The 24,975-nt window shown below is 43.1% G+C and overlaps 2 protein-coding genes across 4 annotated transcripts in view; both read left to right on the top strand.

The window, feature by feature from the left end:
* ssh2b (slingshot protein phosphatase 2b) overlaps window positions 1-3,544 on the top strand; it is a 40,268-nt gene extending 36,724 nt beyond the window's left edge. For both annotated transcript variants that reach the window (XM_083764557.1, XM_083764558.1), the window contains one exon: window positions 111-3,544. In XM_083764557.1, coding sequence (XP_083620683.1) covers window positions 111-1,505 — 1,395 coding nt within the window. In that variant the 3' untranslated portion in view covers window positions 1,506-3,544. The remainder of the gene's footprint in view (window positions 1-110) is intronic.
* Window positions 3,545-7,173: 3,629 nt separating this feature from the next.
* The window catches only part of coro6 (coronin 6), a 37,946-nt gene continuing 20,144 nt past the window's right edge, over window positions 7,174-24,975 (top strand). The window contains exons 1-5 of one of the 2 annotated variants that reach the window (XM_083764377.1): window positions 7,174-7,358; window positions 8,389-8,534; window positions 11,457-11,656; window positions 18,635-18,757; window positions 24,702-24,831. In XM_083764377.1, coding sequence (XP_083620503.1) covers window positions 11,459-11,656; window positions 18,635-18,757; window positions 24,702-24,831 — 451 coding nt within the window. In that variant the 5' untranslated portion in view covers window positions 7,174-7,358; window positions 8,389-8,534; window positions 11,457-11,458. The remainder of the gene's footprint in view (window positions 7,359-8,388; window positions 8,535-11,456; window positions 11,657-18,634; window positions 18,758-24,701; window positions 24,832-24,975) is intronic. The other variant, XM_083764376.1, reaches the window with a different exon arrangement.

Genomic DNA, 24,975 nt, shown 5'->3' with positions numbered 1-24,975 from the left:
TTTATTGATGCCCCGCAGCCCCCGGACCCCACTTTAATAACCACTGCTCGGTGTGCTGACACAAATACTTGCTCCTTAAACTAAAGCATTGCACTCTCCCTTGCTGTTAGGAAACGGTAGACCCTGTGCTGGCCACAGAACTGAAAGCGGCCACGCTCACGTTGAGCCCTCCTCCCTGCCAGCCAGGGCCCCCGGACCAGGAAGAGAGGCGGCCGAAGCAGGATGCGGCGGAAAGGGCAGCTTTGCCGCAGGAGGAACCTGAAGAGACGAGGGAGGAAGTGAAGAACAAAGAGGAGGACGAGTCGACACCCGTGCCTTTCTCCAGCGATTGGACACGGGGTTCTGTGCGGCGCGTCACACGGCAGCTTGAGCAGCGGATGAAACAGGAGCAGGACTCGCCACCGGCGCCGTCCTTGTCTCCTCCCTCCGCCCCCCTCGGCTCGTCATGCACTCTGCGACGTTCACAATTCCTCGGAATCCTCCCTGCCACCGGATCTCCCCCAGAGATGGCGGCTGACCCTCAGGACACGGCCCTCTGCTTGCAGGGGTCTACTGTTTGCACTGTGCAGGAGGAAGACGAGGAGGAGTGTGACGCTCTCGGGAAGTGCAGTCCAATGGAGGCCGAGAGCAGTGTTGCAGCTAAAGGGGAGACGCTCCGTGGCGAAGACCGGAGCACTGCCACGCACAAACCCCCCACCAACGGTAGATCTCTCTCTGCCTTGTCGCCTTGTCTCCCTTGCCCCTCCTTCTACCCCTCCGTGCAGTCCACCTTCACTGCTCTTTCCTCTGTGGATTTCCTGTGCTTGGAGGGTGTGACGGAGCAAGAGACCAGTACGGACTGGGACCACCCGGCAGAGTATCCCCAGGGGGACATTATCATGAGGGAGACGTGGGAGACGCTGCGCGAGCTGGGGGCCTTCCTGAGGCAAGTGAGCTCCGGCGGCCCCGTTAGGGACAGGCGCGTGGACCGGGGCTGCTGGGACCACGGCCTGGCCATCGCCCCGCGAAAGAGAGCCAACGGCATCCGGCAGAGGGCCCGAGAGGTTGAGGCCAGGATGCGCCAGGCGGGCCTCACCCCTCCCTCCACTCTGATGAAGCGCTCTGCTTCTCTGGCCAAGCTGGGCTGCCTGGAGCTGCTGGCCAATGACCTGAGCGAGTGGGAGCTGAGCCATGCCTCGTCCGCCCGTTCCTTGGCCGAACCCCAAATCCACGCCTCCATCGACGAGTCCAAGAAACAGCGGGTCCACGGCTCCCAGCCGCCTCCGCCTGGAGACCTCGGTGCCGGGCCGGAGAGACTCTGTGATGGCGGAAAAGCTGATTCGGGACTGGCCCCGCTGCCGCACCACCACCAGAACCAACCGAGAGGGAAAGTCCCCGACTCTGGCCAAGTACTGTTGCAGTCGCCCCCCGGACTGATCTCTGTGGCAGCAAGGCAGCAGTATGGTAGGACACACCCTCTGCGGAGACTGAAGAAACGGACTACCACCCTCTACCACACCATGTGATCCTCGCCATTTTCTGTATGTGTGATTGTGTGCACTGGAGAGGTGGAAATGGAACAGAAGTGCACATTTTGGAGAAAATTATTTGCCTCCTTGCCTTAAAAGATATGTTTAGTTTTGGGCCTGTAGTTTTACTAGCAAACCTCCAAATAAAGCCTAATACATGCTCTGTCGTACGATGGTGACATGTTACGAAAATGGCAGTTGTACAAGCTTACAACGCATCACAGATGCAACACAGGATATTTTTGGCATGACACCATTGTACGACAAAGTATAAATCTGGCTTAATACACATGGGGGGGGAAAAAAGACTTCATATAAACATTTGCATGCCAAATAATTCAAAACACATCACAATAATCCTCAAACTATACACGTAGTATGATTCTGAGCTTATAACATTAAAGCTTTCATGTTCACTCTTTACGTTATGTTATTTTCTTCTCCATTGTCAACCTAATGTTTGCCTCAGCCCAGCATTGCAACACATGAGCTTGTATGTAGATCGTCAATTTGGGAATATTTCTACAAGCTCACAATGTGCTGTGATGCCTTGTGAGCTTGTAGATGTTCTCGCTATATGTCGTAAGACGACGTTTATAGGGCTTAAGTGGTATCAGGAAATGTGTTAACTTTGAAAATGGTTTGAGTACAGTATATGAGTAGATATGTAGAATCACTACAGAACAGAAAAACAACACAGATAGTGGTATGTAGAAAATGACTTTGCCATTTCTACAGCCCAAATACAAATGTTGCAATCAAAGTACAGGTGCCGTTCTCACGGATGACTTTCTTGGGGCGAGCCACAGTCGGAGACTCGGAGTGAGCTAGGCTTGAAGATTTGGACCTCATAAGTTGAGGGTGATTTCTGATTTTAGATTTCTCTTAAGTTTAAGTTGAGATTTAAGTTGAGCCACTGTGTTCCAGGAGGGTGTCTGTAGGTCAGCATGGTGAGTGAAAATGTCTAAAGCTTTTCTGTCATCTCTAGAAAAGTGACTAGTAGAGAGAGCTACCAAAGCAAGGCTGATGGTTTTATCTCATGAAACAACAAAAGAATACAATACACAGGTCGAGTTAGCAAGCTGGTTGTATACCAGTGGTACACTGAAATACAAAGAGGCTGGGGTTTGTTGTTGGTTTCTTTAGTTTTTCAGTTTTTTATTTTATTTTAGTTTAGTTTAAACTGTCAACTACACTTTTACCTCAGTTGGCCTGCACCAAATCTCATCAGCTGCAATGTCCGGCTCTGGATTCCTGGAATGTCACTGAAGGCCATCCACAAACTCAATTTCGATTGAGTCAATTTCACAACTCGGAAAACTGAAATAAGCACTTCTCTCATTTCTAGAACAGTTTTGATGCCACTGAATCTGTTGTGCGCATGCGTGCGTGTGTGTATTGTGTGTGTGTGTAATGGTTGGGGAGAGTTTGTGGAACATGGATTTATTGGGAGCCAGTGTGTGTTGTGTATTTCCTCCTATTTTCTTAAGGGGATGTATTTTTTATTTTCTCGTTTTTGTTTTGTTTTTGTTTTTTTTAGCTTTTGTAAAGGTTTATATTGTAGTGAGTTTATCATAATATGATATTAATATGATTTTATAGCTGTTGACCTGCGCCGGTGTGTGAGTGCAAGTGTGTAGCACAATGTGTGTGTGTGAAACTGTAGCACAATTTTCCCCATGTAGATGTGTACATGTTTAATTGATCTGTCCCTTTTTGTACACATCAGGGGTGTGCCTATGGCAAGTGCAGTATCCCCCTGCAGTTTTTTTTTATTATCAGAAATTGGACGGGGAGGTCTGTCGATCATGCACTTTACTCCCATCTTTATTTTGTAATGTTATATGCGTGTTCTTTAAATGTATGGTTTCTACTGTTGGGGAGCATGCTTTTAGTGAGTAGCTATGTGCGTGTGTTGTGTGTATGTGTTCTGTGCAAAAAAAGGATGTGTATCCCCCCCTTCATTTTAAACTATCATTGTAAATATTCTTTTATATCACATGCTTAAACTGTGACCATTAAAGATTTTTAGATTATTGCAAGTGTGAGTGTTTCATTAACCTACCAGCCACGAAGACAGACACATAATTGCAAACGTTCAGTTTAGTCCTGTTTTTGTAATGAGATTCACTGGCTATGATGATTTATTGCATTTTGCGTAACAACTGGTTAGGCATGAATTGTTTTCGACGCTTTCAAGAATACCTGTAATATGTAAAATATTGATCTTGGCAACGAAATTGTCATTGCCAATAAATTGCATAAGTTGGTCTAGGTCGCCTACTTTCAGTATCGTTATGCACCCTCTATCAAGTTACAGCTGGAGAAAATCACACCTGTGTGCAACTATACTTTTTTTTTCTCTAACGTCTAACACTTTAGAGACGTACAAATACTTCTTCTGTCTTGTGTTGCATGTTGTGCCTCGTCCCATGTAAGGTTCATCTCCTTTAGATCAGCTGTCATGGGTCTTCGCCAGGTGGTTTTGGCTCGATCTTGACTTATTTTCCCTACTGGGGTCCATGATGGATCCCAGTAGGGAAAAGAAGAGATGGACCGTCCATCTCAGTGCAACCTTTGGGATTCGATCCTGGGCCATTTGGAGCACATGACCCAGCCATCGTAGACGGCGGCATTTGATTTCCGACAACACTGGAGCACCTGGTCATCCTGTGCAGCGCTTTATTTGAGGAGATCTCAGGCCAGAAGATGCAGCAGATTTTACAGAGGCATCCATTGTAGAAGGCATTGAACTTTTGCATATCCAGTTCTGTCACTCACCAGCATTCCGAGCTGTACAGCAGCACTGATTTTACAGTCGGAACTTTGTTCTTAGGCTGTACTGCTTTGAGTTCCAGGTAGGATGGAGCCTTGCACCGTGAGCTTTCCCTAACATTGCTCTGGTGTCCTTTTTTCTTGCGTTGTCCTTGCTGACAAGACAGGTGAACTTCTCGACAAAGTCGAGGGTTTCCCCATTCACAATGATTGGTGCATCTGGGGTGGCATTAATGCACATCACTTGTGTTTTGGAGCCATTGGAGCCACCCTGTTTGTTTGGCGTACTGGTTCAGTCTGTCCGTTTTCTCCTGCAGGTGGATATATTTGGAGGCGAGAACAGCAAGGTCGTCAGCAAAATCTAGGTCTTCGAGTTGGGAGAACAAAGTCCACTGAATGCCCCTGGGTTTATCGGCCGTTGTCTTCCTCATCACCCAATCGATAGCCATCAGGAAGAGAATGGGAGACATGTTCTCGCGATCTTCCATAGGGTGTCACGATGTAGGCTGTCGAAGGCTTTTCGAAAGTCTATGAAATGTATGTGCAGTGGGGCGTTCCATTCTACACACTGCTCGATGATGTTCTTCAGAGCAAAGATCTGGTCTGTGCAGCCCCTCACTCTCCTGAATCCTGTCTCTTCCTCTCTCAGGTTTTGGTCGACAGCGGATTCAATTCTGCAGAGTAAGATCCTACAAAACACTTTCAATGGTATAGAGGGTATGTGCATGCATAAAGTGAATAGCAAATTGAGTGGCAAATCGAGTGTCAAAGTGAGTTTAATGTCGTTTAACATTGATTAATGCAGTCAGAATTGACTCTTCTGTTTGGATGTATGGGCTGTCAGAAAGTAGTTTTTTTTGCCACTCTTTTTGCCATTCCCGCATATAACTTCTGGGTATGATGATGATGTCACGTGCATTGACAACAGTGTGATCCCCCGCCAGTTGTCACAATTTTGGAGGTTACCTTTTTTGGGCAGTTTAACAATCAGTCCCTTGTCCCAGTCTTCAGGTATTATTTCCTCTTCTCAGATGTTTCTGAAGAGTTCCATGAGCACCTTTGTTGAAGTGGTAAGGTTGGCTTTCAGCATCTCGGCATGGATGTTATCTAGGCCGGCAGCTTTCCCACCCTTCATGGCTTGTATGGCACGTTTCACTTCTTCATGGGTCGAGGGACTGGTGTCGATGTTGGGGACATCCTCTGTGGTGAAGGGTTAGCAGGGTCATCTGGCTCAGAACAGTTGAGTACTTCGCTGAAATGTTGTACCCATCACGCAGCCTGTTCCTGACGATGTTGCCATCCTTGTCTTTGGGGGTCGACGGGTTGATGTACTTGCCACTGTGTTTCTTTGTGATGCTATATAGATTGTACTAATTTCTCCCCTTGCAGCAGCTTGCTCTGCTTTATCCGCCAGGTCCTCTACAAAGCTGGAGCCGACCTTCTGACGTTCCATATGTTGATCTGACCTCATCAAACCCTGTACACTCAAGACACGCTCCATATATGGCCAGTACAGAATTTATTCCATATATTGATCTGTCCCCCAGGGCCAAAGCGCCAGTGCTCGACCAGCAGTCTGCCGTCACCCAGGCGGATCGCTTCTCGACCTTAGGACGTCTTACTGGTTATTGCGAGTTGCGACTGTAGGTCGCAGATTACTATGAAAACCTGCAAAACCTATCTGTCCGTCGATCCGTCCTCCATGGCCAATATACAGAATTCATTCTGACTCCAGAAGTGTTAAAGTGACATACGGTAGGCCTACCTCTTTAAATCCTTAGTCAAGGCCCATGGTTTTACAGTATATAATGCATTCATGACTTTCAAATCCTAGTCAAAGAGATTCTATAACAAGAGACGACACTCCCATTAAGTCCCATAGTAACAAGCATGCGGGTGACCAGTGCCCCCGAGTGATGACGGTTGCTTTACAAAACATAGTTTACTGTACAAACAAAAACGTGTTTTCATTCTATTCAACATATATGCTTCTACAGAACTGGTCTGTTTAACAGTGAAAAAGTATTAATTCAGTATTAAAGTATAAATATGCATAGTAGGCCTACAATAATTATTCACTCATTTATTTATCATATTTAATAAGAATGGAATGGATCAATACAGTAATTTGTCATTCAGAATTTCAGGTTGCATGTGTGCCCATGCATGTATGCACGCGCGTGACCGTGCATGTTTATGTTCATGTTTATGTTCATGAGATGTATGTACTGTCATACATACATGTATAAGTAACACATGAGTACGATGTTACTTACAATTAACTATCAGTATCAGTATGTGCACGTGCCGCAATCTTTGAGTGATGCGCCATCTAGTGGTGATTCCAAAAATACAAGTACTGTCGTCTCTTGTTATAAAATCTTTGTCCTAGTCCTACGTCACTATAGCTCCCTCCTACCATGATGTTGGGACCAACAGGCAACAGGTGTTGCAAACAAATGAATTAGTTCTACCGCCAGTCACACAAATTGAAGGCAAGCACGTGTTGGTCCACCACAACATAGGCTACATCATCTGTAGGTGGCACACACTACATTTGAAACTCATGAATTGGTTCTTAGAATCTGCCAGCTTCAGTACAATTAGGCCTTTATGACCATAGATTCATATAGCCTATCACTGAAAAGTAGGCTACTGTGAGCAATTAATTCGCGATTTTCAATAGCGATGGCATGCTATTGCGAATGCGATGATACACTACATTGACAATGGCGAGTGGCGACACAGCCGACACTGACTGACCTCCCTGACGCGCTGGCCCAGTGGCTGACGCGCCACAGATTGGCCACAACTGACACAGTCCGTCCTAAAATAGACCCCCCCCCCCTCTCTCTCTCTCTCTCTCTCTCTCTCTCGCTCTCGGTGTGAGGAGCGTCACTATAGGTTCTCCAGTGCGCCTGTTCAGCAGGTCCCGCGCCGACTCTAGAAAACTGGATAATTTAGTCTGACAAAAGAGGACTAAACGGGGACCGAGGCAACAAGGCTATCATCCAGGGAATCAGGGGGGAATCAGAGGAGCATTCGGAGGTTCATATCTCCATAATCCATAATAAGGTGAGTGAGTGTCTGACTGCTGTGGATTGTTATTCATATTGTGTGTGCGTGGGGTGCTGCAGAGCGCTGCTTAGTGCGTCAGTCCGGTTTGCTGCACTGCTAGTTAAAGTGCGTCTCTGTGGAGTCCCTAAAGACGCATAGACAGGCTCCAGTGTGTTGTCAGTGTCTCACACATTCACACAGTTTAGAAACAGTTGTGACGCTGCACTTCTCTCTCATACTAGTTCTAAGTCGTGGCAGCTGTCGTGCAGGCTTCTTCACTGAGCACGACACCATGTACACCGGGCAGAGGGAGACCCCCACCCACCCCCTCCAATAATTACTTTATTTCTCATCAATAGCTTATAGAATCTGACTGTCTCTCTGTGTGTCTGTCTTTGTGTGCTTGTAATCAGGTTGTGTTGGTATTTCTGGACAAATTGTGTCAACATTTGTTGCCCTATCATTAACTTAAAAGAGCTGGGAAGGAAGGAGCGTTTGGACAGGGTGGTGTACAAAAGGGTCCATTTGGTTCCCCTGGTACACTCTCGGGGTGAAATGAGCACTCAGGCTTTGCACAGTGTAGCCTACAGGGGCAGTGTGGCATGTCTATATTAGGAAAGTGGCCATGTCATTCTTTCACTCTGCCAGATAGGGGGGAGGGGGGGGGTCCACAGCAGTGTGTGAGTAGCATGCAGATACAAACTTCCATAATACACAAAACACTTTGTGTTCGATCCTGAAGGCGATATATTTAACCTTCTTCGATTATGTTTGTCATAATCTCGATCTAGATTCCTAGATCCACATTTATTGGCAGAAAGAGTAGGCCAGTTCACTTTTAACCACACCCTTTTGTTGTCCAGGGTCCCCCAGGGGTCTTTTCTTGGCCCCCTCCCTTTTACCTCTACAACAAACTATTGTTGCCATATTTTCACCTATTCTTTGCCCAGAATTGCGATTCATGTGGTTAAACTATATACAGTGTGTGTGTGTGTGTGTGTGTGTGTGTGTGTCACCTATTTTTGAATTCCCACTTCTAAAAACGCAGGTGTGCTGAAACCTGCTCTGATTGGTTGCCAGGTGGTTTATGGTCATCCACAGTTCCAAAAGAGGAGTTTTGACCCGGTTATCGAGTGCCTTCGGGGAGTGGAACCGGCCTACTTCTGATTTGGGCTTTTAGTGTCAACACATACAGTACGTCCGTGTGCTCTCATAAAGTCATATTTCAGACATATATGTTATAGGTTTACCAATTGTACACTGTGAACATCACATTCCACTTGGTGTGTGAAGTGTCACATCACATCACGTAGGTGTCATGATCCCATCAATATCACTGTTAGCATTTAACCACTCAAAGGGGTATTTAACTTTAAAACATTTCTGTGATCATTTCAACGTCGCCGTCTACTCACTTCTTTTTAAGTTGCTTTGTGGGTGGCCTCCAGCGGCTATATGTAATGGCACTCACCTGCTCTCCTGAAGCCAAGGCTGGTTTGAACTAGGAGGTAGAGTGAGCTGGGAGAGATATACTTTGTTGACTGCATTTTGCTTTTGGCTCCTATATGGTACAACCAGGGTTCCCCAAGGTTCTATAGAGGGTATGCATGTGACATCATCGTACCCGGAAGTTATGCGGGAATGCCTACCGAGTGGCAAAAAACTACTTTCTGGCCATGACAGTACATCCAAACAGAAAAGTCCTATCTGATTGCATTTAATAACGTCAAACAACGTTAAACTCACTTTGCCACTCGATTTGCCACTCACTGTATGCATGCGCATACAGTATACCTGCTATACTTCTCCCACTCCTTTTCCCCCTCTACACCAAATATCTCTCTTTGCTACAAGCTCACAATACAGCTCACAATACATGTTGTGAGCTTGTATACCTGCTTTTTTGACAAATGGTTGCCCCGTTTGATCCATTTGGTTTTAAGAAAACGTGCAACAAAGTTACCACATCTTTGTTTGTGACATTAGGTTGCATTCTGGGTCTGTGTATTTCCACTCTGTCTTATGTCTCTTAGCAATTTGGCTCTCACACAGTGTTTGGTGGGACAATCGGCTATTAATAATATCTTCACTGATGGCTATCATACTTCTAGAATGCCTCCTGTGTATTTTCTTCTCTTTTTTTTCTCGAGGCTTATAGCCCCTCTGGCCTGTTGCCGGGGACAACAACATAACAGCAAGATGACAGGAACAACAAAACAACCCACTGTAATAGCACAGTAGAGTTAAAACAATTCACCTCACATATTAATAATAGCTTTTCAATAGGGTATCTATTGCAAAACATATGACTAGATCCATAGTGGAACAAAATGACTATAGACCAGTATCAGACATGGCTGTGAAATGTGTTACTTTGTTACAGAAATGTATTAAAAGTAATTAGCACAGCTCGACTACTCATTCTGTATCCTCGGGGAACATAATAATGACACAGCAAAAGTAGACACGACGTCTCAAAATTCAGAGTTACCCTAAAGATGTCCAGCAGCAAAGAAAATAAACAAAATTTTAACAAAAACTAAGTTTAAGAGTTTTACTATCCTGCAAGACCTGCATAATGTTCAGAAAGGGATCAATGATCAAATCAAAGAAAAATATCCTGCACACTGTCTGGAACTGACAAAAGGGATGTTCTTTATTAAATCAACGTTTCGGTCCTGCATAATAACATAATTTGGAAGGAGCTGCTCCTTTTGTCCTTCGTCTACACACCACTGATTCTCAACCTGTGGGCTGGAGACCACTGGTAAGGGTATGGTGGAAGTGGGGAAATTGCAGAAACACTATGATTTTAAATTAAATTATATGATGAACGTCTTTGTATTTTGTTCTTTTAACCTGGGGGGGAGAAAAGAGATATTCAACAGCAGTGGTCAGATGGGTGGGCAGCAAATAATTTCAATATTTTAATTTGGCCCTGATCCAGAAAGGTTTAGAACACCTGGTCTACACCAAATCTCTTTGCTGAATATAGCCTACCGGTATCTAAGCTCACAATGCATCACAATCGTCACACATTCTGAGCTTGTAGACCTGCTATTTATGCTAAATGTTCGCCCCCAGAATAGGTGCTCTATGGTTCAAGTGACGCGCGCCAGACCTAAAGGACCATACTGTATAGTACGATATATACAGTATGTATTGTGTGTGTGTGTGTGTTGCGTGCGTGCGTGCGTGCGTGCGTGCGTGCATGCGTGCTGTTTTCAAAACTACATTTTTACACTGGATTGGAAGTCGATTGAGGTTGGATTGGGCTGCACCCAAAAATAGAGATGAATAACAAAATCGTTTTTTAAACACGATTTTATTACGCAATTCTATTTACCAGACAAATGACTCAAAAAAGATTTCTTACACAAATCCACTATTTTCTTTCTCTTTTTTTAAAATCAATTCTCTTACAAAGAGCCTGTATTTCATTCTCTTTTTTTACACACCCTCTGCTGTTAGCCAGCGGTGGCCGAACGGTTTGCGGAGCAGTCTTGATATCGGAAGGTCGCTAGTTCGTATCCCCGGACCGGCACGTTAAAATTACCACCGCTGAAGGCATTGAACCCCTACCATGAAATGTTCTATGAGCAGGGCCTGGCTGTAAACAAGTTCTTGAGCTTAGTCCAGTTACCCTGGGTAAACATAGTACCTTTCCTTTCCTGTTTGCATCACGATTAAAATTAAAATTAATTAATTAAAATTGTCACCAGTTTGAATCGATTTAAAATTTGTAATCGTTACATGCCTACTCCGTTATAATCAATATTCAAAGCAGCTTGAACTTGAATGGTGTCAGACTGAATTTGATTAACATCTTATCCTCAGTGCAAACCATAAGAGGAGACTAGTGTTCAATGTTTCGTACCGAAAGATGTGTCTGAATTTGTAATGTGTGGAACTATGCTTCCACTGTTTTTTTTATCAGATATGATTGTCCTAATCCTGTATAGTACAGACTGTTTCCCCCAATCTTTTTATTTATCATTCCTCACCTCGCCCTTCTTTCACTATTGTTTGGCCACTCAGCTCTCAATTGGTCCTGCCTTGCTTCCCTTTATGACCTGTCTTGTTTTTCTGCTTCCATGTGTTCTGTGATCAACACAGCGATGAGTCGCAGCATTGTACGGCAGAGTAAGTTCCGGCATGTCTTCGGCCAGAGTGTCAAGGCCGAGCAGATGTACGACGACATCCGCGTATCCAAGGTGACGTGGGACAGCACGTTCTGCGCCGTCAACCCCAAGTTCCTGGCGGTTATCGTGGAATCGAGTGGAGGAGGGGCGTTCCTGGTGATACCTGTCATTAAGGTGAGTAGGGTTCAATAGCCGCTCAAAGCATGTTGCATTGTTGCACGACCAAGCACACAATAAAACCCTCAGTTTTCATTTAACTCTGAGAGTGTACATAAACAAGAAGAAGGGGAAGTATGAACCTTTGGATGCAAACATTGTAACATTACTATAGTACTTACACACTGAAGTGAGGGGCGCTCTTATCGTCATACATCATCATACATGATCACACTCCGTGCTCAGCAAATCAAATCGTCACTATGTGGTACACACAAACACACAACGCTGGCCAATCAAATCATCACAAACAAAGCTGGGCATAGGAGGGGCTAGCGCCTCTCAAAAAAGTGCAAAAAGTGACATGGTGAAAATAATGTCGCTGGCACCTGTTTCAGCCAAGTCTATGGTTTGACATTTTTAGACTTAGATAGCATTTTATGTAGACTTATAGCATTTGTATGTAGACATAGCACTATAAAGAATACTTGCATAGTTCCACTATATAGATATTCCACTACTTACGTTCTTAGCTTATGTATGATTCATGATAACTACTGTACTTTTTATGTATGTGATGTACAGTATTACCATGCTTTTTGGTCCTGCTTAATGTAAATCGCTCTGGATTAAGACTAAGAGCGTCTCCTAAATGCCTAAATTGTGAATTGTAATTGTAAATTGTTACAATAACACACTTTTTGGAGGAATGATGTACACCTCACTTCACACAGTGTGGTTTTTGAGGACCTATGTTCAGCTTTAAGTGTGTGTGTGTAAACACAAACTTTGTCCTAACACAAACGTTGAAGACGAAGGTGAGGGCGCAAATTCTGATTGGCCGGAATGAGGTATGATGATGTATGATGATAAGAGCGCCTCTCACTTCACATGTGGGATTTTTTTAATATTTAGTTTATCCGGGTAACTCATTTGGTAATCACATATTTTGATTGATCCCAAAACAGATGTTACTTTGTGCTCAATGCGTGAAGTGTAAAGAATGCTGTGACTTAGAACCCATATCCAGAAGCCTAATACATAATCCATGTCGGGGCCATGGCATTCTTCAGGCCAAGGACCCCTTAGTTGAAGCAGGGACCCAACTCACAATGTTTTGTTTACACAAACACTCAAAATTGTCCATTCATTGTCAATGGGATTTAATGTTTGTGTAGGACAAAGTTTGTGTTAGCACATACACTTAAAGCTGGACAGCCCCTCAAAAATCACACTTGTGTGAAGTGAGCGGTGCCTTTCATCATAATGATGACGTCTGATGATGTCAACATGATGTCACGGACATTCCGTGCTCAAATGGACAGACACACAGACAAGACAGACTGTTCTGTATATGTACACAGCAAAATCCTGACCTTTTAATGTATCCGTTTGTATCTCAGAGTGTGTACAAATGTAACCAGATGATATCTTTGAGATGACTTTGTATGTGATATACTTTGTTCATGTAAGGGTTTCCCTGCCTGTCTGTATGATAGACTCCAGACGGCTTTAGGACTCAGTGTTCCCTGTCCACCCTCCCCCACCCTGCCAGCATCACGTTTCCATCATACAGGACTGAGGGCAGAAAGTGAGCACAGGAACACTATATATGAAATACATGACATTTTTAATCCAGGTCAGTTTTAGATTTCCTTTGTAGGCACACAGGGTTACAAATAATATTTCCTTCTTGTGGCTGTCAGACGTCAACCAGCTTTTGACGCAGGTCAATAACAGCTCACAGGAAGGTTTATTGTTAGTTAAATCATTATAATAATAATAAAAAAACTTTGTATAGCACTTTCATGACATGAAATGCAGCTCAAAGCTCTGCTTTACAGAGCAATAAAGACAAGCAAAGGCATAAAACAACAAATAATAGCAGTGAATAAGTCAATACAGTGAGGACATGAATAACAACAAGGATTTTAAAAGCTCAAGTATAAGAAAGAGTGTATAGAAGTAGTTCTTGAGCTGTGCTTTAAAAATGTCTGCCTGTTGAAGGTATAGTGGGAGTTTGTTCCACGCCGTCGGCCCGTAGAAGCAGAAAACTGCTTCACCGTGTTTTTTAGTGATCATTTCTTTTAGGCACATCGAGCAGGCCAGTAGTGGAGGACCTGAGGCGGGCGGGTTGGGACATATCTAGGCAGGCAGTCAGAGGTAGGAAGGTGCGAGACCATTGAGAGCTTTATAAACACAAGTAATAGAATTAATAAACAACCAGGAGCCAATGTAGTGAAGCAAAAACTGGAGTAATTTGTCTTAGTCTTAGTTTTAGTTAAATATCTGGCTGTCAAATTTTGAACAAGTTGTGTTTTCTTTGGCAGCACAGAAAAAAGTGGATTGCAAAAATCATCGTTTTTGCATCATCCAATGACAAGTGAAAAAAGGTAATCTTGGTAAAATTATTAATGTATGTATTACAATTTACTTTACTTGAGTATTTCCTATTTCCACTACTTTTATATACATCTTGGATCCAAATATAGTATTTTACTCCACTACAATTATTTGAAAAGTTATTAGATATTAGTTAAAGTAATTAGTTAGTAGTTACTATTTATTTTCTTCTTTCTTTCTTTTTTTAATAGTAGGCAGGCCTATATTCTGTATTGTTTTTCTCTAGATCAGAGATTAAAACACAACACATAGTGGCCTTTCAAAAGTGATATCCAGACCTAGATATCACCAAGTCCAGAGTGTGGCCAAACTGGCCATGTTTATGTGTTGGCCCAACAACCTGTGTTGATAAACTCAAAGGACTGCAATAACTCTAAGAAACCCATAGCCACAGCATTTGGAGCATTGTGAATATTCAAATCTCAGTTCTGTCATAGTTAGCTCTGTTAGTTGGATTTCTGTTAGAAATACTGCTGTTTACTTTGAAACAACTTTATTCAAAGGGCACTATTTTAAGAGCATGGGTCCCCTCTCTTGGCCACAAGCCCAAGTTTTAGACACCCTGGGGGAGTATTACATATGTCACTGAAATAAAAATGCAATTAGGGGAAGAGCAACGGACCAGACAGAGCAGACCTATTAGGTAATGCTGAGTCATTTGGATGTTAAATTTCCCCAGGAATTATTATCCTAACTTTGGCTAAAAATACACAATGGCTGCAGACACCTGCCTGGCATAGTATCGAATGGTGTGCTCATGTCCCCTGGTCATGTACCCATTGTGTAGCTTGTGTCATATAACATGTGCTGTGTAACAGACAGGGTGCAAAGTAAATGTTATGCCTCTCAATAGAGAGGTGTCAGTCACTAACTAACTAGCTCACTCATGGATGACATCTGTAGTTTTGGAGCAGAGCTTGCTTCATAGGAACAGATTGAGTACACAGTCCTCAGTGTTCATTGAAGTCAGAGTCTACAAATGGAACCAAATGGACCCCTTAAAGGACCACTTCACCACTTTTCAACCTATCTTCATATAATAGGTCCTCACTAATAATCATGAAAAAATGTCACGATTTTTTTCTACTCAGTATGTGTCTCATAGGACGGCTGTGGGCAGTTTAGAAACCGTCTTCCAGTGACATCATCATTTGGCAGATTCTTTTTTTAAACAAGATTTTTTTTTTACAAAAATATTTCGATTTTCATTATCGTGAGAAGGATGGCTTCCATTTTCGCATTGCAACTTTTCAGGACTAGAAAGCCTGCAGTTTCTATTAGCTTGTATTCCCCATCGATGATGTCACTGGAAGACGGTTTCTGAACTGCCCACAGCCCTCCTATGAGAAAGACTGAGTAGAAAAGAATTGCACCATTTTTTCATGATTATTAGTGAGGACCTATTATATGAAGATAGGTTGAAAAGTGGTGAAGTGGTCCTTAACCCTTGCCCTGCCAGTCCCAATTTTTTTGTTTGGGTAACAAATTGGCATATTTTTAATTCATCGTTTTAACATACAAGAAAGATCTGGTGGATTGAAGAGATGTTTTTTTTCCATTCATTCATTGCAAATGTATTCTCTCGATTCGCCACCAGATGGCGGGAAAGCATCATTATGCTGATTTTGGCTAAAATAGACGGATCTTCCTAAGTCACTTCCGGTTGAACGATCAACAACATCCTGTACTATTTTGACCCTAGTCAATAGCTTGGCTGGTCCGGATTGCTAAGCTAATGCTATATTTTTCATAACTAAGTCAAATTATCCTCAAATCAACCCCAAAAGATCGCAAAATATCAAAAAAATTTTACAGCGACGCACATAGAGACGGCGCGCGTGCACGATAGCGCACGATCACGCGGATTTCGGCCGTTTTTTGGTAAATTACATCCAACATTAGTGATATTAGCGAATAAATATTAATTTTTGCTCTTTTGACCCCGCGATAACTGATATTGATTGTCATTCCGTTTTTTCCGTTAACGGGAGGTTTAGATTTTTCGATTAATTCCGTTTTTTCCGTGAATTGTAGGCCAAGGGTTAAGGGGTAAAGGGCAGGGGGAGAGGGAAGTTGCACCACTCAGTTCACACGGGTGTGATTTTATTTTACAGTTAATGAATACAGTTTCTGAAACTTGTTGAGTTCCAAATTATCCATGGGCACATACTGTAGGACACTGCAGCATTCATTCTTGAGTGATACTTACATAGACTTAGGCTGTAATGACAACTGGTGTCAGAGAAAGAAAACAAAAACCTACTGAAATGAATGTTACACAGTTGCTGAGCCTCACAGAATCAGAATCAGATTTCTTGTCACATCACAGGTTTACAAGGTAAAAAAGTGAGTGAAATTCCGTTTTGTGCATAGTTCCCATTGTGTTGTTATTTTCATAGAAAAAAGAAAGGGGGGAAGAAGAAGAAGGGGGGGGGGGGAGTGGGAAAGGAGATCAAACAAGAAACAAAAAATACCTGCATATTTACACATAGTACCTGAGATAAAATATAAAGGTGGGTGCATAGCTTATACGTATTAGTTAAGGTGCGAGAAAAAAGCAATACGATTTTTTTAAGTGAGTTGTACATGGAATTAAGGTGCAAAAACACTAAAGTTAACGTTAAAGTTAAATCCTTTTAGTGTTACATCTACAGTGGGATGGGTTCATTAAGGTCAGAAGAGTTGTGTAATGTGACTGTAACAGCAGGCAGAATTGGTGCAATATAGTAAATGTACTTTCCACCACTGCCACAATATATTAAAAATAGTATCCTTTTCCAATTTGACAGGTACATGAGTAAAGGAATGGTGTCGGCCTATGCGCCCGGTTGTACAAAAAGAACAACATTATCCAACACAACACAAATAATAAAGAAAATAAGTAAACCAAGCGACCATGGATTGTGACTCATCTGCTACAGTATTTCAATATATTATAAATATATTATATTTTAAAATGTTATACATTTTTAACTTTACTCAAGTAAAATGATTATACGGGACTTCTATTTGTAACAGAGTATTTCTACATTGCAGTATTGCTACTTTTACTTAAATATATATTTTTTGTACTTTTCCACCACTGGCGATAGTAAAGGGCAGGTTAGCTGAGCAGACAGACAGACAGACAGACAGACAGTTGGACATAATATATTGGAGGGCCTTGTGAACAGACAGACTATTAATACCCAGCAGGCAGCAGCCTGGGCTCTAGCGCCGCTGCACCAGCTCCCCAATGGGCCACAAGAAAAACTCCCCTTTCAACGACCCGTCACTAAGCTATAAATACACACCTCTGGTGTGTGTGTGTGTGTGTGTGTGTGTGTGTGTCACAGATTTGTCATTTATAGTTAATTTTGACTTTTTTTCTAATTCAGTTAGTATGAATTAGTTTATTTTTTTTTGTTTTGGAAACACGTTACAGTTTCAATGACTTATTGACTTATTACTTTGTTATTATTATTATAGTTTTTATTTAGTTCAGTTAACGAAAAAGTAATTTTTTGGGTTTTTTTATGTTATTTCTCGTTAACTATAATAACCTTCTTTACTATACTTGCCAAAAGTATATACCGGTAATAGAATTTGAGAAATAGACATTGTGATCGAGGAGCAATTTCCTGGTCCTCACTAGGAACAGATTCAGCTATGTATGGGGTTAGGGTTAGGTTCAGAGGTTGGGGTTTGAGTTATGGTTGATTTATTCTTAGTTGCACGCCGGTGTCGTGCACCGAAAATAGCCAATCTATGTTGTGAGTGATCAGCTGTTTTTAGGCTTTAGGTTTAGGGTTAAAAATAACAACAAAAAATAAATGGCATTCAGAAAATTACTGCCGTGAAATGCTGATGTCCTCACTAGTATAATAATACAAATGTGTTTGCATGCGTGTGTGCGTGTGGGAGTGTGTTCATAGATAAAATAGCCTGTATGTGACACCACCATCAGTTGAATATTAACTACACGTTCCCACTAACTCATTATGGAAAACAACTAATAGGATAAGATACACAAATCCACATAAGCGTATCAGAGGACTAATGGTCCAATACAAACACTAAGCAAATGCATTGAACAAATAAACAATTGATGTGCCATCATTTTCTTCAGTTAAACAATTGATTTAAAAATACTGTTGGTTCATAAAACTTGCATGGTTTCGGGCCACAATATTATGAACCATCCAGATCTCTCATCTGGTCATCTGGGGAGCGACTGCTCTCTATCCCTTAAACCAGTGGTTCCCAAAGTGGGGTCCGGGGACCCCCAGGGGTCCTTGAGGGAGTTCCAGGGGGTCCCCAGCTAAATCATAGTTTGTAACCAAATGGACCCTTATGGGTCTGTAACTCTCTGAGTGTACAAATGGACAAATTTTCCCAACACTGCTATTTTCAGTACCAACTAATATCTACGGTATGGTTATTGATTACTAATACTAATATTAATACTGATACCAATGCCAATATATATTTGTAGCTTATAGCCCTGGCATATACTGTGAGTTTTCACTTTGTCATGAGACTTGGTAGTAATGCCAGTGCAAGATAATGTACACGGTATCTAACACAGAGTGTTGTTTGTGCTGTGTGTTGCAGACAGGTCGCGTGGATAAGAACTACCCGCTGGTGACGGGCCACTCTGGGCCTGTCCTTGATATCGACTGGTGCCCTCACAATGACAACATCATAGCCAGCGGCTCCGAGGACACCACTGCTATGGTAGGACTACCTCCAAAATCAGTGCCAGAGAACGTCCCAGTAGATGTGATTAACACAGTGGTGGAAAAAGTACTTCATGTTTTACTTAGTAAAAGTATCAATACTGCAATGTACTAGAAATACTCTGTTACTTACAAGTAAATGTCCAGAATTCTAAATGTACTTGAGTAAAAGTACAAAAGTATTCGTATACCAAAAGTAGAAAGTACTACATAATGTTCCATTTTACACGTTTTCAAATGTATAAAAATCTTTTGAAAATAGCAGCTCTTAAAAGAATAGCAGCCCACAATGCATCGCATCGCAGCGCATTGTGGGCTTGTAGATTAGCTATTTTCAAATGGCCAAAATGTATAGGGCTGTAGTGGTTAATGTATGTTTTGTAATGAAAATCTGGAAATTGGAATTACTCAAGTAAAGTGCAAATATCAAAAATTGTACTTTCATTTAAAAACACAAATCTGGCACACTTTCAGATGGGGTTACGGCGATACTTGGACAATATCATTATGAATTTTGGGGTCCTTGACATGAAGATGCTTGAGAATCACTGGTCTAAACAACATTTAGATTAGATTAGATTAGATTTCAGCGTTGGATATTAGCAGATGTACAAGCTTGCAGTGCGGCACGAAGAGCTTGTATAAAGTATCTGCTATTTTTCAACACTTTTGAAAAATCTTGAAAGTGTAACTACTGGTTTAGAAGGCATTCGTAGAATCGGCCTCAGATCTAAGACTTAATGGCTTAAGTGGCTACAACATTCTGGCGATGACATTAATAATGTGGGGTCCCATTTAACCTTGGTGCCCCACAAATCAATATCACATTCTCACTGCTTTATGGCAGCCTTACTTGTGTGCATGTCTGTGTGACAGAGGGAGTGAGACAGAGATAGTGGCTTGTGTGCGCGCGTGTGTGACATAGCTAAAGAGGGGGACAGTGAAGTGTGACAAATATTTGGTGTGCAGCTGACTCGGATAATTGCCCGCCCAGTGGTCCTTAGTTAGTTCAGTGTGTGTTCATCCTGCCCGCCTGGCAGATGAAGAACCCATCTATCAATACATGAGTGTCTGTCACCATGTGTCTCCTCCTCTCCATCCCTCAGTGAGTGTTCATCCTATTCCATGACGTTCGGCTCATTCAGTGTCACTTGTCTGATCTTGTCTGGCCTTCATTATACACGGGATTAGAGCCTGCAAATCCTGTGGTTCTGACCCGTCTCAACACCGCACATCACACTGTGTGTGTGTGTGTGTGTGTGTGTGTGTGTGTGTGTGTGTGTGTGTGTGTGTGTGTGTGTGTGTGTGTGTGTGTGTGTGTGTGTGTGTGTGTGTGTGTGTGTGTGTGTGTGTGTGTGTGTGTGTGTGTGTCATAACACAATCCATTAATTTAATTCTTAGAATAATTGACAATTTTAGTGTGTACATGTCTCTAAATCACACAAGCATGAAATGTCTTTAGCTTCCCAGCTGGGGTCGCTGTTGCATCATGTCAAGTGATTTTGGGGGAATAGATGGGAAAAGTCCAATTCTATCCCTCTCTATGTATCTGTATGTGTGTGAATGAAATGGACACTCCATGGGATTAATTTCTTGAGGCTTCATTTATACAGTGGAGGTTAAACAGTAAAAGCCTGTGATAGTGATACTGTATTAATGAATAATGATCCCATAGGCTTCAAATGGACCCGGGCCGTAAGCATTCTATTGACAACACAGATGAAAAGATAAAGGTGTTCATATATTTGTTGACTTGTTTGACAGCACTGTGTTGTGTTGTGTCAATTCAAGTCTTTGGTTTGTTGACTTATCTTTTCTTTTAATGTGTTGTATTTTCAGACCTTTAACCACTTAAACCCTCACCTCGTCTGCCCTTTTCCCCCCTCTAAACCAAACCTCTTTGCAAAAAAAAGCAGAGGCTGGTGTTGTCAGATTGTAGATCGGCTATTTTCGGCTAATGTTCCCCTCGGAATAGGATTGCTAGGGTTCAAGTGGTTAACGTAAAATAAATAAATAATAATAAATAAAAGTTCCTATCACACAAAGATTTGGCGGCCTGTAGTAACTCCACCAGGCCGAAGGCATGGGGAGAGAGTATGTTTTGCATTCCATCTGTCCGTGTGTCTACAGCTAATCTCCGGCACTGTTGGCGCGGCCGATGCCAAACTTTGCACACACACTCACTGGATGCCAACGACTCTGCCCCGATTTTTCCACAATGGCCTGTTATAGCACCACCATGAAGCCGACTTTTGCAAAATGTGATGTGATCATGTGATCAACACGGACCACTCCGCGTCCCCATATTCCATCCCCATTGGCTAAGATTGCCTTCCAAAGTTCTGCAGATTTGTCAGTTTTGAACAAAATGCCTCAAATAATGAACACAGCGTGCGATGTCCATTAAATTATGCACACACATTACCACTAGACAGAGGAAGAAATGCCACGTAAAAAGCGGACTCATGGTGGTACTATAACAGGCCAATTCATGGGGTCCATGCCTCTGCTTTTGATATTCCCTCTCTGGTCATTTATTTTGTAGAAGGGACATATGTTTTATCCCTGCTTCTAGTCAGACTAAATATATGCATTTCCTTTTGGGAAATGATATGTTTGATATGTATAACCTGATGAAGTTGTGTGGACATCTAAACGTTGTCGTTTAAATTCAGAAATAGCTTGTAGATTGGCTATTTTTGTTACTTGTCACACAAAGTATACTGTAACGCTTAAAGTAGCTATAAGCAATAATATCTAAAAACTTGAATGACCTTTTGGTATTCATTCAGCCAGCAATGGGTAAAACGCTCCCCAAAATATTTAGACACATATAGGGGCCACAATCTGCATTCAAAGATTTTCCTAGAAGCTTTGTCATTTGTCGATTTGCCTGTCTACTTCCTGATTGGTTAGTCATTTCTGCAGGGTTTTTTTTTTCTCCGATCAATGACAAAGACTCTAGGAATCTTTGAATGCAGATTGTGGCCCCTATGTTCATATATTGGTTCCTCAGTCATTTTGCTGGGCACCCCCTGGGAACTTCTCAAGAGCTGCTGTGGGTTCTGGTTCCCAGACCCCACCTTGACAATCAGTGCAATAGCAGACCTCGGCATACTGTGCATCCGCCTGTGTGTGCATGTCTGTGCAAAATCTTGTTTGTGACCCAGCATACCTTCACATACTACCAGCATGGCTCAGTATGAAACTGTGTCACGTTGACGTGCTCTATCTATATAGCAGTGAAAAGCTGTTTTGTCTTCAGACGTGGCATGATTTTAACCACCTAAACGCCATACTTAGTTGACCAGTTCCCCGAAAAGCCTCTATATAGACCGATTCACAGAGGGTTTCCTGGGTGCGGCCATTACTGAGGTGTACCATTAAGTGCAGCAGCACTGATTAGCTACACCTGGTCTACAGAGCACCTGCTCCATGTATTACACCTCAGTAATGGCCGCGCCCAGGGCACCTCTCTGTGAATCGGTCTAACTATACCCTCGTGTTTTAGCTTTACACTAAATATCTTTGCAGAATCTAAGCTAATCTACAAACTCACAACGCGTCGAAACGTCATGAGGTTTGTTCCCGCTCTTTTGTCTCTCTCGCTTTCTCTGCCTGTTGTCCACCGCCCGGCGCCATTCTGGGCGCCGGGGCGGCACACATTTGTTTGAGTGGTGCAACCACTCCCTTACGGAGCTATGTGTGTGGCTGGGTGGGTGGGTGCGTCTGAGCACGAAAACAGCATGGTTGTTTTTCAACACCTGTGCGCAACTTAACACACACGCACATATTAACTGTATATATGGTGATTTCGGGTGTACCAGTGCAGTACAGTGACAGTACAGTACTGTCACTGTACAGTAGAGGGTACAGTAGAGGGACCCCCACACGGTAACTCTGTCATTTCTCAACCGTTTCGTACGCGGGGCGGCTCGCCGGAATCGGGCCGGCACCTTGGGTGCGTTCCTGTGGGTCAGTACAGTGACAGTACAGCAGAGGGTACAGTAGAAGGACCCCCACATGGTAACTGTCATTTCTCAACCGTTTCGGACATGGGGCGGCTCGCCGGAATCGGGCCGGCACCCTGGGTGCATTCCTGTGGGTCTGGAACTTCCGCCTCCCCCCCCCACCCCACCCCCACACGGAGTTGCACCACTCACTTCACACGGGTGTGATTTTTCCATCATCAGCCTTGTTATGACCAATAATCAATGATAGTACATTTAATCCGCCCTGTTACAATGGAGGACTAATAGCCTAGTAATAGGGCTGCTGCCATGGGCTGTATAGTAATAACTAGTTGGTATTTACCGGTAGTTAGTATTTGTACCCTTTGAAGATACAGGGATATTTTGTGTGTGTGTGTGTGTGTGTGTGTGTGTGTGTGTGTGTGTGTGTGTGTGTGTGTGTGTGTGTGTGTGTGTGTGTGTGTGTGTGTGTGTGTGTGTGTGTGTGTGTGTGTGTGTGTGTGTGTGTGTGTGTGTGTGTGTGTGTGTGTGTGTGTGTGTGTGCACGAGCGTGTTTGAGTATGAATTTTGCATAATAGCATTTAAAGACACATACTAGTTTTATTAATGCATGTCACTCATTGTTACAAATGTGTGGCCTGACAGCGCCGACTTGTATAGCCAGACTTTAAACAACCTGACTGGAACAATTATAAAAAGGCTAGTGTATGTGGTAGAACAACGGTGTGTACTTTCATTTTTACATGTGTGTGTATATATATATATATATATATATATACAGTATACAGCATGCTATAAGTGGACGGTACAGTAGCTTGCAGCTGTGCTGGAATGGCACTGTAGCCGTTAGCAGCACCATGGCAGGCGGCTTCGCTTCACAGAGGTGGATTAATCTCCGTCCAAAGCCTAGTAGTTTATGGGCCGTCGCACGATGATGCTGTGGACCAAAAATAGCCAATCCATAATCTCGCAACACAGCGTGAACTTTCGGATTGCCTATTTTCGGCACGCGCGCCGCCACCATATGACGAAGTATAAATCAGGTTGAAGATGGCTATCTTTAGAATGTGTTTATGTGCGGGACAGTGCCAGGCGAGGCCAGAGCAGCGCGTGTGGCCTGTGTTGACTGTGCGAACCCCCAGGGCACACTCACGTGCACTATTTAGAAATGTACAGTGGTGGAAAAAGTAATGAGACTTTCTACTTAGATAGAAATACTCAGTTCGGAATACAAAATGTAAGCCTTGAGTAGAAGTACAAAAGTATTGACTTCAAAATGTACTTAAATCCCTAAAGTAAAAGTACTCATTGTGCAGATTGTCCCATTTCAAGTTTTCAAATATATATGAATCTTTTGAAAATAGATCTACAAGCTCACAATGCGTCATTTTCAGATGCCGAAATGTATCAAATCTACAAAGTAACTCGTAACTAAAATGCCAAGTCTCTGTGTGTGTACGTCTGTAATCCATGTAAATGAGCATGAGCACGTTCTATGTAACATTTGTATTTGCTCATTAAACCGTTTGATCCCCTGTCACACACACACACACACACACACACACACACACACACACTTGGTCATCTGTGGGCGAGTCGCTCATTGGCCGGCAGAGCGGCCGGATGGGAACCACAAGGTTCCCAGTTCGATCCCGGGCTCCCCCAGAGTTAGTGTCAAAGTGTCCTTGAGCAAGACTCTGAAGTTGAACCTGTAATTGCTCCCGATGTGCAGGTCATGCCTTGCATGGTTTCCTCTGCCATCGGTGTATGAATGTTTGTGTGAATGGGTGAATGTAGTGCACAATCTTTGTAGCAACTTGGATAAATGGATGACCATTTCCCAGTGTGTACTGTAACAGTGTTCTGTGTGTCCTGCTAGGTGTGGCAGAGTGTGTACTGTAACAGTGTTCTGTGTGTCCTGCTAGGTGTGGCAGAGTGTGTACTGTAACAGTGTTCTGTGTGTCCTGCTAGGTGTGGCAGATCCCAGACAATCTCCTGAGTCGTCCTGTCACAGAGCCCATCGTGGTCCTGGAGGGACACTCCAAACGTGTTGGCATCATCACTTGGCACCCTACGGCACGCAACATACTACTCACTGCGGGTATGCACTCTCTCTCTCTCACACACACACACACACACACACACACACACACACACACACACACACACACACACACACACACATGCGGTATGCATACACACACACACACACACACACACACACACACACACACACACACACACA

Source organism: Protomyctophum parallelum, assembly GCF_964188405.1.
Source record: "Protomyctophum parallelum genome assembly, chromosome: 1".
In the NCBI taxonomy this organism is placed as follows: domain Eukaryota; kingdom Metazoa; phylum Chordata; class Actinopteri; order Myctophiformes; family Myctophidae; genus Protomyctophum; species Protomyctophum parallelum.
The sequence above is the reverse complement of the archived record's forward strand: the minus strand, read 5'-3'. Positions and strand labels throughout refer to the sequence as shown.